We start from the raw sequence: 19,045 nt of genomic DNA on the forward strand, positions 1-19,045 counted from the left end.
GCGGGGCGGTAGCTCCCTCACGTGACCCGGGCTCGCGAGCGGCCGTTGGGCGCCGCGGCAGGGTCACGTGGTGCGCCGCGGAGGTCCGAATCGCGTCCCGCGCGCGCTTTCCCCGGGCCCGGCCCATGGCGGCCGCGAGCGGCTGAGCCCCCCCCGCGCGCACCGCCATGGTGGGCGCGGCCGCCGCCCCCCTGCCCGGCAGGGATGGAGACGCTCAGGTGGGGGGGGAGCGGAGGGGGGGAGCGGGGGGAGGGCGCGGCTGGAGGGGGGGGGGGGCGCTGCCTCAGTGACTGTGGGGGCTCCTGAGGCGGGGACCGGCGGCTGTGAGCGGTGGTACCGGGTGAAGGGAGGGGAGCTCGGGACGGTTACAGAGGCCTTCGTGAGTCATTGCGGGCACAGCACAGGGGCACAGCGGTGCGGGTTGGAAGGGACCTGAGAGTTCAACCCCTGCCATGGTCACGGACACCTTCCGCTAGAGCGGATTGCTTCAAGCCCTGTCCGACCTGGCCTTGAGCACTGCAGGGATGGGGCAGCCACAGCTTCTGTGGGCACAGTGACACGGTTTAAATTATGATAAGAGATACAAATTTTGCTGTATTCATTCCCTTGAAGTGTTTTAGAAGGTAGAATTTCTCCTTAAGATACACTGGAGGCTTACAGTGGGACCATACATCTTTATGGGATGTCAGAATCCTCTGTGAATGCTCTACAGATGCTGTGGTGAACACCTCAAGGTTCACTAGATTGATCATCTGAATTGCCAGTTTCTGAGCTCCGGTATTGTGAGATACCTGCAGGTCTGGAGACTTTGGTTGCTTCCAGTTTGGAGGCCTCAGAGTTTGGGAACAGGGTTTTCATTCATGAAATGGCAGAATCTGCATCGTTAGGTGGCTGCTGAAAACATGGGCCTGAGTTGATGCCCACACAGTCTTAGCACACTGACATGAGAGGCTTGTACTTTGGGAAAGTACTAGTGTCACTAATGCGTACCATAGATCCTGTGCTGCTTTATATCACCACACTAAGTTATCCCTTAAAACCTAAGGTTCATGTTGAACTTTCCCACAGCCATGCAAGAAACGATGCGAGGAAGATACTTCTGTGGAGACAATCACGAGGTACTTTTCACCTCTCGCCAAACCAGTGGATAAAGTGTTGTCACCACCAAAACCCAACAACATACTGGATTACTTTAAAAAGACAGGCGTAGATGAGAAAGCCACATCACCACTTGTAGCTGGAGAAAATAGAGCACCATGTGATGCTGATGACGAAGACTGTAAGTCACCTTTTAAACCACCTTTAAAGAGGAAGAGGAAGGGGAAGAAAGTTAATTTGAATAATAAGCTAAAGGAGATGAAAGAATCTGAGGATAAACATGAAATAGAAATTAGTAGTGATGGCAGCAGACAAATGGCAGGACTGAAACAAGACAGCGGTGATTTTACAGCCACATGTACTTTGGTTGACCAAAAAAGTGCAAGAGAACTAGAAGATAATGTGCAAAGGGAGAACTTCTCAAATGCTGTTACATACGGAAAAAATACAAAGAAAGCTGAAATAAGTGGAAGAAAAAATAGGGTAAGAAAATTGAGCAAAAGGAATCACAAAGTAAATATGGATTTGTCTGAAAGTTTTCCATCTGAAAACCAGATGAATGAAAAGTGTAAAAAGGGAACTGAAGATAAGAAAAAGCTGGTATCTCCTACAGTAGCAGAGCACGATGTTGTTATTAGTGATTCCAGTTTTGATGATAAGACATCACAGGTAAATAACAGTATAATAACAGTGTCATTTGAGGACTTCTTGAAGAGTCAGGGAGAAAATAGCATAGATCATATTGAAGAAGACACAAAGCCAACCACAGACAATCCTACTACAGCAAATGAAGTGGACAAAAGTGGTGCTGTTAGTGACTCAGAAAGGTGGGAGGAATCTCAACAGCTGCCACTTAGAACAGTAACAGTCCTTGCACAAGTTCATTCCATTCCCCCCAGATTACCCCCATTGTGTAAGGAGCAGAAAGGCTCTAGAAAAATAGCTTCCATTTTCTTGAAGCAGAAAGGATGTGTAGGGGAGAAAGAAAGTAGCCCAGCCCTCTTGGATGGTGAGCAAGCTGAGCAGGTGGCTCAGAAAAGAAGATCTAATGTAGTTATTGAGGAAGAAGAACTGGAATTAGCTGTACTAGAAACTGCAGGGTCAGATTCTTTAAAGCCAAAATGTAGCCTGGAAGAAAGGCATCAGTTTATGAAGGCGTTCAGACAACCAACATCAGATGTAGTAAAAAGTGGCATTAAAAAGGCACCTGGAAAACAAAAGCAAGCCATTGGAAAGTCTGCAAAAGAAAAAGAAGGTCCTGAAGATGACATTGCTTCAAATAAAGGATTAAAAAGTGGAGTACTAGAAGATTCTAGTCCTAAAAACAATGGAATTAAACCCAAAAGACCCAGAAAGAATCAGAAAAAAGGAAACAGAAGAAGGAAGGCTGCAGAAACTAAGGAAACTAATGTCTCTGATACTAGCAGCTGTTACAAAGATGAGGATTCAGGTTCTAATGTTCTCACTAAGGGTGAAAACACCTTAGACGTAAAAATTTCATCAAGTCCAAAAGCGAATGAGTTAAGGAAGAGTTTAAGGCAGAAGCAAATCAAAACATCAAAAAATGTTACACCTAAAACCCCCCACATTGAAGATGCCTTTTCTAAAGAGGAATCGAGTGGCTGCCTTTTACTAACCTCAACTCCAAAAGCAAGAAGGCAATCCTTGAAGAAAAGTAACATGTATAAAGCTGAGGTGATTACCATGCCCTTTGATGGAAGCAGCCCAATCAGGTAAGCATTTTACAGTATATTCTACCTTAGTACTTTGTTTTCCTGCAAGTATTTGAAAAGTAATGGAAGGCATACCTGGTGCATGAATACAGGTGGATAATAAAGCTGACTCTATAAATGCATTGCACTAAAGACATTAAAAAGACCACCAACCAAAGCTAAAAGACCCAAGTTAAACCCCTCAGCCTTCTGTTTACAGCACTGTGCTTTTAGGGCTTTTGAAAATGAAATTGAGAGTAACATTTCCCTTTACTAAAGTGTAATACTTTGGTAATACTTTTTTCCCTAATCAGAATGAAGTTCACACGTATCAATGCAACTACAAAATCAAATAAAGCTGAAGCAATGAAAAATGAAGATTTTAACTTCAAAAATATGAAGGTAATTTATGTAACAGTTTGTGGTTTAGTATTTTATATCATTTATTATATACATGTAATTGTGTTCATATTCAGTATTGTGCAATAGTCTTATGTGATACAATATGACAGTTCTCAGATGCCCTTTGGAAAGAGAGTGTTACTGTGATTTATGATGGGGTTTGACATAACCATTCTTGTATGGTTAATGTACCTTAGATTTTTAAAATGGGTTTTATTAGTGTAAATACTTTTTTGTAACACAAAATTCCAATCAAGTAACATTCTCCTGCTCTGCATGTTCCCAGGATGGGTCACAGTGTTTGGACACAGCAGAACAGCTTATATTTATGCCCATATTTCATTTGTTCTGTGGGCAGACCATGTAGGGCTCTTGTTCCCTTTTGAACAGTATTTGTATGATCCTGGTTTGCTCTTCCTCTCCATTCTTTCATTTTCTTTCTATGCCAGTAAAATTTGAGTAAAATGATATGTTTTTATGAATGTGAAAAACTACATGAATATGCGAAATGCCAAATATATTGCTATGAATTGCAATTGTTCTTTGTTAACAGATGAGCTCTACTTCGAAAAACCTATCCAAAGCAAAACAACTGATTGAGAAGGCAAAGGCTATTCAGCATAATAGATCAAAGGTTAATGAAGACTTCCCAGCTCCTGTGAGGCGCTCGTCACGGCAGCAAGCTCTTGCTGAAAAGAGAAAATTACAAGAAAGTGAAGTAAGTCTGAATATTTTATAGGGGAAACCCCATTCTTTTGATGTTTTGGTCATTCATTTAAGCAACAAAAATGTTCCTTATCTTGCAAAGGCTTCTTTTAAAGAATCAAATAAGGTAGCTACCGTGCAGTGGTATGGTGGCTGTCCAATAGTAAAGTAACTGCTAGGTGTAGACTGGAATGCTTGTTCCAATGCAGATCTGTAACATGCAGCAGATGGTCAGGCTTTGGAAGTGACTTTTCTCTTTCCTAATGAACAGCAACGTATCTGTTTCAAATGTGAGTGGTTTAGACTTTTAAATGAGAGTAGCTCTGCCCTCTGTTTATTGGAGATCCTATTCTATATACTACTTCTGTTTAGACAACAGTAGTGAAATTATGATCTTCAAATTGTGTTTATTAACTTCTAAGCTTTCTAACAGTTTCTGCAGTATTCTCACTACTCATCACTAAGGTGTCTTATTAATAAAGGAGGAAAAGTTGGTTTTCTTATTTTATTTGCTTTCCCTCTAGGAATCAGTAATAATTTTAGATTCAAGCCTGAGTTGTGACACTCCTACAGTGCAGAATGTGAAGCAAAAGAATCTTCGGAGCTTAAATGATGTTTTGGGGAAAAAACCTAGAAATGTGAAGGTTGCAAAGAACTCAAATGGTAAATGTTTTTACTGCATGTGTTTAATTCTGATTACAGTTACTATTATAACTATATCTTTTAAAGCTGCCTTTGCAGTGCATTCTTCTTTTCCTATGACTTTTTGTGTAATATTCCATTATATATCTTTCATCTGTATGCTAGGAGGAAAAACTGTTTGAAAACCTGCTAATATGATATCATGTTGTGTTGTCTTCTGATTTAAGGTGATGGGTTTTGCTTTTTAATGTTGCAAAAAACAACATCTATAGTGATGGAATAACTAGAAATAAAACTATAATGAATTTTGTTAAAATATCTCAGTTTCCCTTAAGAACAGATTCTCTAATGTTACGAAATGGAACAGAAAAACAACGTTAGAATCCTACATTAGCACTAATATAATAATGATTTTTTCTTTCTCCATTTTAAAGGAAAACTGGGATATCCACCTTCTTTCCTAGGCAGAAATGCTCAGACCTCTGCAGGTGAACCCATTGTGATCTTTGATGAAAGCAGGTCAGTTGGCAAGATTGCAGTTGCTTAAGAATCAAAAAGTATTTGGAGATTACTTTTAATATTCTCTTGTTTTACAAATTTAAATACACTCATGGAAATGGGATATAAATGTTTATGGGTTTAGAGTGATCAATATGTTAAACTGCTTGCAAAATTCTGGGGGTTTTTGAGAGTTCCCCAACCATTACTGAGCCATTTTAGATGGTTGAAAATCGAGATGATGACTGGTTAAAAAGAAATCCTAAACTGCATATAAAATACAAAACCAAAGTAATATTTTATCAAAATCTGTAACAGAAAATTTAATATTAAATGCAAACTTGTTACATTTACATTAATTTTAGCAGTTCTCCCAGACTGTTTCTGACTTGTGTAGAAGTGAATGTGATTAAATTCTGTTGTAAGCCTTATGTGGCTGGTAGTTCATATGTTTTGGGGTTTAATTTCTATTTTCATTAAAGCCATGATGCATCTGAAAACTCTCAAGATGATGATCAGTTCAGAGCAAAACGTGAATTCTTGATGAGTGGATTGCCAGAGTCCCTGAAAAGACAGATTGCAAAGAAAGCAGCAGCAATGGAAGCATACTCACTTGCAAGTTCATGTTTCAAGCCTGTTGTCCATGTACAGCAGAAGGATGACTGTAAGCTTTTGTTCAGCTTATATAATAATATAATAACTTTTATAGTGTTTATAGTGCTTTATAATAACTTCTAGTAAATCTGTGCAGAAAAGAACTTGAAAAGCAAAACTCATTAATGTGACTGCATGAACTAGTAGTTTCTTCTTGGTTTGTGTCACAGTAAGAAAATAAAACCTACAGGCTTCCAGGGTAATGATTTTAAATATACAACTTACAAGTTAAATTGATGCTAAAGTAATGTATGCATTTATGGGTGAGGGTGCAGACTTCTGAGGATTTATTTGGGGAATAGAATCAGAATGGTTTGGGTTGGACAGGACCTTAAGATCATCCAGTTCCAAACCCCTGTGATGAGCAGGGACACCTCCCAATAGGCCAGGGTGCTTAAAGCCCTAATTGGGGTACAAACCATTCTTTCAGACAAAGGCAAAATGCTTCTCAAAAGAGAAAAGACCATTTCTTGCCCTAAGGGAGGGAGTGTGCTACAATATCCTTATGGAAGACCATGGCAGAAGAGCAAAAGGTAGAATAGCACTTACAGTTTGTATGTGCAAACCAGCCAATTAGCAAAACAAACTGCTTGGTGAGCATCTGTCCTACAGAGACCGGTGGGGGTGCGGGTTGTTACTTAGAGCAAGCAGAGCCCAGGAGCAACTCACTGGGAAATGTATGTAAAAATGTGCAAATTTGTTCTTCTCCTGGGAGGTAGAATTAATAAAGATAAAAAGTTGATGGAGTATAAGTTAAATAAGCTTGGCTTTGACATTATAAACCTGTGGTTAAAAGCATTTACTCTCACTTACTATAGGATGGTTTTGTCTGTGACTTTATCTCTGTTTTGTTAATAAAAGTTTCCTCTTGTTTTGTTCTTGGTGGGGGTTCTTTTGTAGGTTGTCCTATGTGGAAATTGCAATCACCATCATGTCCTCTATTAACTGCGCTAAGGAATCTGAACACTGAAGTCACCAATGTCACAAAAATCAACCTCTCACTTGGTGAATTCTCCACTGTCAATTCAAAACTAACTGGAAACTGTTCTGCACCTCTGGTTAGTACTTTAAATGAGGGCTTGTGTTAAAAGTGAATATAAAATTGAATTGTTCTGTTACTTGTTAGGACTTCTGTTGTTTTTAAAAACTCCTGTAGTTTGAATCTGTTTCAGTCTTGGATATTTGTGTGTGTGTGTGTGATTTACCCACTCTGCATTGTAATATTAGATAATTCTCAAGGCTTTCTGTTAATCTCTGACTTTATCAAGAGCTACCAATTTAACTTGTGCAAAACTGTCCGTGTTACTCTGTATAATGTTTTCCAGTAATGATTTATATAAGTATGTGTGTGTGTATTGCAGCTTTCTGGCCACCGACCAGTTCTTCCTGATACAGTCAGGAAAGATTTACTGGATGAGATCACGTCTTCTAATTCCCAATTTCCTGTGAGAAAATACTTCTACAAGTTTCTGAAGAGGCAGACGGAGCGGCTGGGTTCAGAAAGCAGTGCACACGGTTAGTGATGTGCTGGGGAAGAACAGGCTCACACTGACTCTATCTGGCATAAAAAGGCATTTGGGATTTCCAGAGATGTGTCAGTGAAGGAATGCTGTTGGAAATAAGTTGGTCCTCACATTTTAGGCTATTTTGACCAAATTCTTCAAATATGGCTTAAAACCCCCGATTTGGTTGTAATGGACAGAGCTTGAAACTGTAAAAGGATTCATTTTTTATTCATGTATTTATTTTTCCCTTAGAAAGCAAAGCTGGCGCTGCAAATTCTGAGGTAAATCAGAAACATTCTGACAATTGGAAGGAAACCAAGAGGAAAAGGAAAGAAACAGAAGAGCACAAATCAAAAAGAAGAAAACAAATGGAAGGTTCAGAGGCAGAAATAAAATCAAGAGTTTCTGAGAAACTTTTTTCTTGCACATCTGGAGAAAAACAGGGAGAGACAGAACAAGCCATGCATTTGGGGAAAAGCAAGACCCAGAAACCAGATGTTATGATAGAAGATCCTGAATATTTGTCAGCGCCAAATTCACTTTCAGGTAACTGCATTTTCTGTCTGATTTTCATTCTCTTTGCCTTGAGGGAGTGTATATAGGATGTATCTCAGCTTTCCCCTGTAGTGCAAAAATCTTACCTGATCTTAATATTCTACTGAACTTGATCAACTCTTTTGTATAAAGAATTGTTTAAGAATGGATGATACTTTTCCTGTAGGTGCTGAGAAGGAAGATGTGCTCTGGACAGAAAAATACCAGCCTCAAGATTCCAGTGAACTCATAGGGAACAAGAAAGAAATTGAAAGGCTGCACAGGTCAGAAGTGGGAGTATGGATCCATTCTTAAAATAACTCACAACATCATATTACTTAATGATGCTCAAAGAAGTGAAGTCAAGTCTTTTATGCTATGCTTAAATAACACGTACAGGGTGTGTGGCCTCTATTTTGGTTTACTTCCTTCCAGGAAGCTGCAGAAACAAATTGTCACTTAGTGTGAATGATCTTTGGTCATAGTTTCTCTTGCACAAATATCTTGGCAGCTTGCGTGATATGGTACAAACCAAAACCACACATGAAATGCTACATTAGGCTGTGGGATGGAATGAAGTACTTAGTAAAAGTTATTGTTTTGTCAGGTTATTCAAGCCTGCACACTATGAATGAGAGAGCAACTTACCAGTACTTGTCTGTACTTCCCTACAGGCATGTCTGGTCCTGATCTTGATGCACTGCCTTTGATTTTGATGGTAATTTAGTGCTCAAGTCCATCTAATACAATTCTTTTTCAGTTAAATTTTCTGTATGTATTTAAGTTATTAAGGATCCATCTGACAAACAACATGAAACTACGAATGGTAAAGCGTTCTCCACAATTTTAGTTTGCCAAATGACTTGGTTTTATACCAATCATAGACTAAAGAGGGAATCCTCTTTTACAAAAGAATCAAACAAATCTTGAACTTTTTAAATCTGAAAGGAGTGAAAGGTTTCTGTGGGGGATAACAAGTGGCTGATGTTTCTCACTTTCACGTTCTGTTCCATCTGAATTTGGTTCACTTTATTCAGCAGTAATTATTTTCTGTTATGTTCCTTCCTTTTATAGTTGGTTAAAAGAATGGAAAAAAAGAGCTGATTGGGAAGAAAAAAGAAATCTGAAAGGGGAGAAGGACAAAGAGCATGAAGGTGCTGATGGAATTAAAGATGTATAGATTCTCTTTGTTAAAGTTGGCACAAACATTACGTGAATCCTTTCTTTTGTTTTAAATCTACAGATTCTTTGGACAGCCTTGACTTTAAAGATAATAAATCTGACACTGAGGAAGAGATGAGCCTCTGCAATACAGTTCTGATAACTGGCCCACCAGGAGTGGGGAAAACCGCTGCAGTGTATGCTTGTGCTCAGGAGCTGGGTTTTAAGGTTTGTGGCCATTTTCGTTACTTGTAACTAGTGATATGAAAGCATTTGTAACACAAGATGTCCGAGATGTTTTTAAAATGTAAATGAAATCCCATTGCAGATATTTGAAGTCAATGCCTCTTGCCAGCGTAGCGGGAGACAGATACTGTCACAACTCAAAGAAGCTACTCAGTCTCATCAAGTGGACAAAAAAGGCATTAACGCACATAAGCCTTGCTTTTTTAACAGTTGCAGCAGTGCCAAGTCACCAAGTAGGTTTCATGGCTATACCTGGGGTTTTTGTTTGATTGGGGTTGGGGGTGGGCTGTGTTTGCTGTTTGTTTTGGGATGAAAGGTTGGTTGGTTTGGGGTGTGTTGGGTTTTGGCTCTGCTGGTTAACACAGCTACATACCAAATTAAATAGTGATCTCATCAAAATGACTGTCACTTATCTTCAGTTATTTCTGTAGCGCTGTAGTAAGTGCTATAGCATGTGAATAGAAAGCTGAACAGAAGCATTCCCTGTGACAGGAGAAAAGTAAAATAAGCAGAAACCAACACAGTAAACCTGTCCTGTACCAGAAAAAAAGAAAACTGGAATTTGCTCTAAATTTGCCTCAGAAGCAGAAGTTTGAGGTTACATTTCCAGCTTACATTTAATATAAAACGTATCTTGCAGAAAAAATGTATTCTCCAAAGAAAGTTGTTTCACCAAGAAAACCTCCACTGTCCCCCAAAGGAGCAGGATTAAAACGGACCTTGCCCCCTAAAACACTTGCAAACTATTTCAAGATTTCTTCCAAGCGTAAAAGTAGTGATGGAGCAGGGATATCTCAAGAAAAAACTCAAGGTAAGTGTTGCTATTTCATTCCAGTTAATTATTAGATAGTTAATATTTAATAATAGATAATGATAATCTTCCTCTGGAGATGGAAAAGCTGCACTGTACTACTGTGTACCTGGAGCTGTGCAGAGAAAATAGAGTACACTTATTCTACTCTTAACTGCCAGCAAGAGTTACTTAATGCATCTCACATACACTTAACTACATAGGAAGTGCTCATTACTCTATTACAGGAGAGTTAACTAAGGTACAGACTATCTGAAGTTCAGTAGATTTACCTTAGTTTGGTTGGTTGATTTTTAGGGTTTGGGTTTTTGGGGGGTTTTCTTTAGTTTTGGGGTTTTCTCTTTTTTTTGTGCTAGGTGGTATGTATCTGTTTGTGTACATAAATGTAGATACATATATATGTATAAAAATTACTGCTACAGAATTAAGAGGTCCTGTAAAACCAATAATAGTTTAATTACAGACTGGGTTTTGATACATAGAAGAGCACATTGAAATCTGTGAGTCTCTCAACTTCGAGAGGGGCATTCCCAAATGTTTCATGGGATCAGGAAGTTTTAAAGAGAAGTCTTTTGAAATGAAATAATGTACTTGGACAACCAGTGTTTGTTTGAGCTGGATTGAAGCGGTGCAGTTCAGTTTAGTCCTTGTCTTTTCAGGCAATCATACTGCATGGTCTTGCAGGACGTATATCTGCTCCATGCCCCTGAGATATCATAGGTCACAAACAGGTGAAGTGCAGGCTTGATTTTACAAATAGTCAGCCCTTCACCAAACATGGTTGAATTCACAGCAAATTTGTTGCAATAGAACAAGACACCAGAAAAGAGTGTAGGTCAGATTTCTGAGGTTTTATGTCAGTGAAGATTTTCTTAAGCAGCTTAACACTTAAGGGTCTTTTCAAAACCAGTGTCTAGAATGCATATTGAATGGTTTCAATCCTCCTTGACTTCCTGCTCAATTCTTCATCTGCAGGAAATACGCAGAATTCACTTGAAGAAAAGAAAGATGCTCAAATTAAATCAATAAACAAGGAAGCAGAAGGAGGAGAACACAACAGAAAAAGTGCAACATCTCTCATTCTCTTTGAAGAGGTAAAAGTCACATGAAATGTACTGATGTGAGGAGTGTGTTGTTTCCTTATGTTTAAGGAATGTCACTTTGTTTTCCCTTCCTCCTTGAGACTTCTAAGAAGACTCAAGTGTGAGAATTACTAGCTTCTTAAAAATGAATTCAATGTTTAGTGATTTCATTACCGTGAGAATTCTCCTAAACATGGATCATTATTTGACAAAGTTATTGTATAAGATACAGAAACTGACACCTGTCAACTGTTGTTCACTGTTGGTACAGTTTAGATCCTGCAGATTTAGTTCCTCTGATTATGTGAAAAGTGTTATAATTTTACACTATGTACATGCACTGAGACACTTTAAATGTCATTATCAACACCCCAGTAATTACAGTATCTAAGACCCCATTAAATTCACAGCCTCTAGCTATGTTCAAGCTACTGATGTTTTGCACTTCCTTTGTTTTCTATAGGTGGATATAATATTTGATGAAGATGCAGGATTTTTAAGTGCAATAAAGACATTCATGGCAACAGCAAAGAGACCTGTAATTCTTACTACCAATGGTGAGTATGTTTGTTACTGTAATTAGGCTTTGCAGACAAAAGAGCCCCTTTTAATGAAATGGTTTAAATGGAGATGGTTGAATACAGCTCCTAAGTGAGTGGAGACTATAAAGTGAGTATTTTAGTATTTTAATAAAGATACTGACTGCTCTAATGGATAGAGAAAATAATTACTTTTGAACATAATGTCATGACAGTTCACCACTATCTTCCTGTGTAGATCCCACATTCAGCTTAATGTTTGATGGCTATTTTGAAGAGATCAACTTTAGAACCCCTTCCTTGGTAAGTCTGTGTTCAGAAATACAGACATGTAATTGTCAGCTAATTCGACATTTAAATGTTGGTGTAAGTTTATATTTATCTGATATACTATGTCTGTTTCATCAGAAGATGGAAGGATGGATGTATCTTTACATGTAGAAATTTTTTTACAAGCATGGAAGATTTATTTTTTTAACCTTTGAGTAATTCAGAGAATTAAAAGAAGAGCATCACTTAATTTAGTTTGTAGGATTTGTTTGGAGTGCATATAGTTCACTAGAACCCATTCAGTGGTGATGAGAAACAAGGTTTGTGTGGTTTCAGGAACATAAGCACAATATGTGTGTTTGGTTTGGTTTTAATGGGTTGAATTTCTAAATTGAACCTAATTCATTGACATGGACTCTTTAGATTTAGTGGAATATTCTGCTTTTCTATAGAGGTTTCAATGTAGCTATAACCTAATTTAATGAGCTAATCTTGTCTACTAAAGTATATTGCAAGCATAAATAATTTGCTTCTGTATGACTTACTGCAGTCTGATTGGTAGGAGTTGCTTTCAGTGGCCTTTGTCTAATTTTTGTTCAGATGAATGCTGCGAGCTACCTTCAAGCCCTGTGTCTGGCTGAGAATCTGCGAACAGATGTGAAAGACTTGGCTGCCCTGTTAGCCACAAATAACTGTGATATCAGGCAAAGTGTTCTCTACTTGCAGTTTTGGGTTAGAAGTGGAGGTGGATGCTTGAAAGACAAACCTTTGGCACATCATGGTAGGTTGACTTAATTCTAATTAGTTTAATTAAACCATTCTCAGACACATAGAAACAGATGGTAACTTTCTAGAAGATCCCTAAACATTTTGTAGGGAGTTGGGGGCTTATTTAGCTGCTTCAAACTGTAAGTTTGATTTTTCTATTGCACCTGTTTGTTACTTTGTTATCTCTATTTCCTCTTCTGAGTAGTAAAAATTGGGCAAAGCAGAGAGCTGTTAGTACATTCCCTTCAACTCAGAGTTTGCAGTTCTTTAGCTGAGTTCTGTAGCTGAGTTCGTAAGTAATTCACCTAGAGGAAGCAGAACAGAAAAAAGGTAAGAATTGGACAGCTAGCAAGCAGGCAGCAAGGGAAAGAGCTTGGTGGCAAAGGGTAAAGGAAGAGCATCCCCAGCAGGCATTGGTGTGTGAGACAGCGTGTGAGTTGAGCAACAGAAAGAGATTAGTGGGGCACAGAAGGAAGAACAGACTACTTCAAGTGGTTACTTGCAAAGAAGAGAGACAACAGACTCATGACACTTAAAAGTGTGGATGATGAATAGGGATAACCAATTCCAGTTGCTATATTCACTTAGAATTGCAGCAAGAGGTGACAGTTAAAGTATCCTTTATAAAAGGAATTGAGACAAAGAGGGGAAGAATCAATTTCCTGATGCAGTTGTTTCTTTCCAAGTAAAGCATGTTATCTTTGTGCAGGAGGAGAGGAGACAAATAAAGCAGATCATGTAATTTGTTCGGGAAAGACTACTGATTCCAAGATGGACTTTTCTCAAGCTGATGCACATCCTCAGGAGCTTCCAAAATGTGATACAGGCTGTGTAGAGACACTGCTTGGCCTTAAGAATATCCTGATGCCTTCAGAAGACTTGTTTACATTTCTTAAGGTATTTTTGTAGTTGACTAGCTAATACTTTGAATAACTGAGCGTAATCATCACTATGAATAACATCTTAGAAGCAAATCTCTTTGGAAAGGTTTGTTGTAGAAATTAAGGGATTCTGTTGTTTTTAAGTAAAAATCTGAACTGGGGAAGTCTCTTGCAAGCAAACCAACCCCTTGCCTCATAAACACATAGCCAGGAATATGAGATTGTTTTGTTATAACAGTTTAATTAAATATATATATTCTAATGTATTAATGAATTTTCATTATTATTATTTTACAGCACAAAATCACAACCATGGACACATGGAACAAATGGATGCAGCTTCTCACAGAATTCCAGACAAAGAAAGTGGATTTTATGTATAGTAATCTTGAATTTATCCTTCCCTTACCCGTGCAAGTTCTTTCAAACCAGTCTGAAGCCCCTGGCTCTGTACTTGAAAGGACTACCGTAGTTTCTTCAAACAACAGGTCCACTAACAGGTACTGCTCTGGAAAAAGCCCTGTAAGAAAGTCTGAAAAGACAAAGAGACAGAAAAGGCTTGAAATACTAGATGACAGTGACTTATTTGACACTGAACTGAACTATTCAGCTGAATTCATAAGTTTGCCATCAGATAGTCCTGCGTCATGTGCTGAAGCGAATGAAGAGGAATCAAAATTGTTGATGGATAAAGAAGAAAAAGAAATGCAAACTAAAACAGCAAATGGGAAAAGTTCTGCTCTTGTTTCTCAGTGTCTGAATGCACTGACTGAATTTGTGGAGACCATGTCTTTCTTGGATTGCTGTGTGAACACTAATACCAAGGAACCACTGGAGTTTTCTACAGATGAAGGATATAGTTGGACAAATGGCAAAATCAAAAATGGTCTTTGTGATGAGTTCAGTATAGAAAATACTGATTGGTGGAGTTGCCAGAGCTGTAGTGAGATAATGGCAGCTATTGAAGCACTCAGTTTTAACAAATGTTCTGTTCGTATTTCACAAAACTTGGAATCCTCTTTGAGTACCAGTAAAACACCTGAAAATGATGAACTGGAGGGACTTACTTTGCATATTTCAAACACAAGAAATTGTGTATCCTTCAGTCAGTCAGCTGATTCAAGGTAAGACTTGGCTAATATTTCTGGAATATAATGTAATTATTTGTCAAGAAATGCATTTCACAGTCTTTAAGAGCATTTTGGGTACTATCTGCACACATTCATACCACTATAAAAGTTGTCAGTATGTCTTACAACACTGGAACACATTCACTTTGCTTGTCTAAGCTTAAATTGCATGGCAGTCTCTGCAAAAACTGACTTTTTTTGTTGGAACAGCCTGACTATAAGGTTGTAGCCTTAATCTAGTCCATTTACTTTAAAAATGAGACCCCCAAAGAATGCTTTTTTCAAGAGAGATGAACTGAAATGGATCCTGGAAGTATAAGACATGCAAATTCTTCATCCCATGCCTGGTCGTACTGAGGCTGTTAAATGCATGGCGGTTGCTTGGTGAAGACCTAACAAAAATCAGAGCAAAATTACTGCATTTTTTTTGTAATAACTATGTTAACAGAGTAGCCTTTATTATAAAAGGCCAAAGAACACATTGCTGCCAGCAAGTGTGGATAGGAAAGATTGGTTTTAACATAAGTAGTCATGTGAAATTGCATAATAGGCAAATAAAACCTATTCAAGTTCTGAACAGGAAAATAGGTTAGACTTGTACTTCTGTAAGTCAGTACCTAGGGGAACAGTATCAAAATGGATCTAACCATCTAACTTGTGGCCAGATTTGGACAGTATATCATGAGTTGTACATTGAATCTGATAGTGACATTCTGGCAAATACCAATCACACACCACTTCTTATTTGTGAATAACAGGTGCTTTTGATTACATTGTCTGATGGATGTACTGAATCTCACCCACATCATGAGATTGTAAAGACCTCCCTAGATTAGGCTCATAATTAAGCTAAGAGCATTGGCCAAACAAACTGCTGTCCCTCATGTTTCTCTCTGAGTGTAGCTTTGTCATGCTGTGTAAGCAGCACACAATCAGAAGTTGCAGGATCTGATCCATTAGGATGCGGTTTGGACGTCTGTATGTTTAGCAGTTTTAAACCAGTGGATTTGATCCTAAGGGAACAAAATAGGGACTGTGCATTCTTGAACAAGAAATAGTAAAGCTTCACTCTTCTTTTTAGCATTCACAGAAAAGCAGAGAAGAGACTGGCAGTCATCAGAACAGTATTTTCCAGAAGTCCTTTAAACCTGGGTAATAAGCAAGCCAGCATACTGGAATACCTCCCCACTCTTCGCAGTATCTGTAGGTCTGAGAAGCTAAAAGAGCAAGGGAAGACTAAAAGAAGGTAAGTTTTGGGTTTCCTAAATCTTGCTGCATTTCCATATACAAGGTAGTAAAGTATTTTAATAATAAAATATCTTGTCAAATAACTCTAGAGAGGAAAAGTGAACTTTGTCTCTCTAAATTATGTTGCCTTGTAATTGGAAATAACTTTGTCCCCTTATAGTCACTTTTCTTTTTCTAGGTTCTTGCATTATCTTGAAGGGATTCATCTCGAAATACCCAGACAAGTGATACATGGTCTGTCTTTGGACTTCCCTTAAAATTGCAAACACCAGGAATACTTTGTGCCTAATGGTGGTATTGTCACCATAGTTTGATTTTTAACTTTTTTTTTTACCACATTATTTTATTGTATATTCAGAGCCATTTGTATATTAAATTTCTATAAGTATTTAAAATAATGTATATATCTATTGTCATGATACTGCTCTCCACACGGAAATGTGGCCTTGTTTGGTGCTTGTCCACTGCATTTATAATAGTAAATGCGCAAACTAGTCAATGGGGACACCTTCACACTGTCTTTCTCTGTACTTTGTGTATCATACGGCAAGAAGTCCATTTGTAACAACCAACCACCACTACTTCTACAGCAAAGATGCTTCTTTCAGAAGAGAACGTTTTATTAAAATAAGCTTGTTTCTGTCTGAATTTGCAGCACAATGTTAAATAACGTGGGGTGGGAGGGAGCAGGGAGAGGATGTGACAAGCCTGTCAGAAGTGTAAATGACTAAAACCAACTCTGCAATAAGGACTGAGTATCAAGTTCTTTACAAAGCACTGTGCCTCAATGTACATATCTTTGTATACATTAACTTCGTTATTTCCAGCTGTCAGATCTGCATGTTAATCTCCTAAAGGGGTAGAGAAATTATTACTGTAGCTCGAGACGGTCTCAGAGATTAGATTTTGTAAATAACAATTATTCCAGTGTTACTTTGGTTTCAGTAATATTTAACTACTTCTAGTCTTGTATATTGTGTTCTATTTTTATCCTTCATTTTGTACCTGACAAGACTTCAGCCTCATTTTTTGTGATTGAACCTGTTTTGTACAACAATAAATGTGTGAGACTTTGCTACAGTTCTGGATATTTCTGTTGTATGAAATGTGAGACTCTTGAAACTCAATGTTTTCAGTTCATAAAATGATGTTTAAGGGTTTTTTAACTGGAAATACTTCAACCATGTACTCTTCTGCCTTTATGTTGCAGTTGGACTGTTCTTTCTCAACCTGAGTCAGGCTGGTGCCATGCAGTGGTACTCCCCTCACCTCAATGTCTCTGTAATAATAAGGTCTAGTACATTCTGTTCTCATTTTATATTTTTAATGTCTTAAAGATTATGAAAAATGAGAAGTACTTATGAAAACATTAAATTATTTCAAGCTTTCACATTGTAGATAATCATCTTTATAGCTTACTCTTTCCATAGCCCAATCTGAATTTTCAGATGTTAAAATCTGCCTGGACTGTATTGATGTGCCAGTTGTCTAAGCAACTCCTGTCTGGTTTTGTAAAAGTACATCAATAATTTTTTAGTTTCTTAAAGAAAAGAAGTAAAATATGTCTGTTAACTGCTTTATAAAGGCATTCTCCATCTAACTGCATTACAGTGGGGACCTGCATAAATTGGAAACAAGCCTTAGAAAGTATTGCTATTTTAGGAAATTCGTGGGTAATTTAAAAGTCATAAAGGAAAAAGCCATGGGAGACCTCCCTTTGAAGTCAACTCTCTGGTTCTAATAACTGCCCTAGGTTTCTGGGGTTTTGATAGAACTTCCAGGCTGTGGTATCCAAAAGGTAAGGTGGAATTCAAGTCTTTCATTTCTTCATAAGGTACTTGTTTGCAATTACCACATAAAGACAACTCAAGATGGTTTGAATGAAGCATAATCCACTTGTGAGGGTTTATTTGAACTCTGGTGTGCTACCAACCTTGCATTTTTCCGCATGAGCACCTTTTGCATGCTAGAACAACACATGTTTCTGTGAAGGACAAGTTGCTCTTGAGGGAGAGAGATCTGGGGCTGCTTTTGATTAACTCAGCTGAAAAGAAAATGCTTCACAAGATCCATTCCAGTGCTGCAGAAGTCACCCACCTTTAATTCAAAGCATTTTCCTGCAATGCTTTGAGCCCTGCTTAGTACTTTATGCTGCCTGTCTGAGTATGACAACAATTGCTTCCATGGTATGAAAGTGTAAGAAAAAACCTAAAACTCAGTGCTGGGCATCTTGCAAATGACTGCAGATACCCAGAAAGGAAAAAGACACAACCCCATGTCTGCAAACTAACTGAGTAACAGAATTCAGTGAAACCAGAAGTAAAAAGCCCCTGGAGTTTCACAATGACTCTGCACCGTATTTAAGCAGTCCCTATTACTAAGTGTGCAATAATTTAAGAACAAACATGTTCTTATTGACATCTCAGCCAAGTTTCAAGCTTTCTTTTTACTATCATTCCACTATTGCTTTCTAGAACATAAATGAAGGTGACGTGTTTCTACAATCCCATGAGTAATATAGAAAAAGAGCAGTTAAGCTTTGACATGTTCTTGCAAGCATATTCTGTGTTAAAACTATAAAGTGGGATGGAAGGATCCCTTTCCAAGCAAGACTATCACTTCTTGCCCTGTTTGAGGGCTTTTATGAATCTTGACAGCTGAGCCTGGGAAGGACATGCAGAAAGACACTGAAGCTCAGCTTGTGAGTGTGCCACAGTGAGGCTACTGACCAACGGCTGAGGGGTTTTTGGTGTGTTTCTATGTTGTCTTGAATATAAATAACCACTGTGCAAATGTCATAGAGATTTCTCTTTTTTGACAGGATTTGTAAGGGCACCACAACAGCTAGCAAAATACCCATGTTGTATGGCTTGCACAACAATGATCTCTGGGGAAAATGAAACCCATTTCTACATTTGAGTATAAAACAGTTCTTAAAGGGTAAGTGCTGAAAAGAGAGTTTATTAGGTAGTAGAACAACTCAACTCCTCAAATACTCTGCTGCTGTTTATTTCATGGCTTCATGCTATTTAAAAATGAATCAAAGGTATGATGCTTTTCAGTACCTAAAAAGATGGAAAAAACATGTCAGTACTTTCAACTGATAATACATCTCTAGTATAGGATTCTGTCATCTGCAAACTACACCGTGGTTTTACC

At 38.2% G+C, this 19,045-nt stretch overlaps 1 protein-coding gene across 1 annotated transcript; it reads left to right on the forward strand.

Moving 5' to 3' along the window:
* Nucleotides 1–167: 167 nt before the first annotated feature.
* Nucleotides 168–17,171, forward strand: ATAD5 (ATPase family AAA domain containing 5). The gene is made up of 23 exons (XM_034067788.1): nt 168–218; nt 1,069–2,831; nt 3,125–3,212; nt 3,766–3,930; nt 4,442–4,580; nt 4,994–5,078; nt 5,540–5,721; nt 6,612–6,769; nt 7,073–7,226; nt 7,469–7,762; nt 7,938–8,034; nt 8,825–8,904; nt 8,994–9,139; nt 9,240–9,390; nt 9,798–9,968; nt 10,944–11,062; nt 11,514–11,607; nt 11,828–11,892; nt 12,460–12,640; nt 13,337–13,524; nt 13,806–14,632; nt 15,720–15,884; nt 16,065–17,171. The coding sequence occupies exons 1-23, from the start codon at nt 168–170 to the stop codon at nt 16,141–16,143; spliced, it is 5,442 nt and encodes a 1,813-aa protein (XP_033923679.1). The 3' UTR covers nt 16,144–17,171.
* Nucleotides 17,172–19,045: the final 1,874 nt, after the last annotated feature.

The sequence above is a fragment of the Melopsittacus undulatus genome, chromosome 11 (genome assembly GCF_012275295.1).
Source record: "Melopsittacus undulatus isolate bMelUnd1 chromosome 11, bMelUnd1.mat.Z, whole genome shotgun sequence".
NCBI lineage: Eukaryota > Metazoa > Chordata > Aves > Psittaciformes > Psittaculidae > Melopsittacus > Melopsittacus undulatus.

Excerpts from the sequence above, each read along its gene's own strand:
- ATAD5 (XM_034067788.1), top strand. The coding sequence starts at position 168 with ATGGTGGGCGCGGCCGCCGCCCCCCTGCCCGGCAGGGATGGAGACGCT. Across the intron at positions 2,832-3,124 it reads GATGGAAGCAGCCCAATCAG|AATGAAGTTCACACGTATCA; the intron begins GTAAGCATTTTA and ends TTCCCTAATCAG. Across the intron at positions 5,722-6,611 it reads TGTACAGCAGAAGGATGACT|GTTGTCCTATGTGGAAATTG; the intron begins GTAAGCTTTTGT and ends GTTCTTTTGTAG.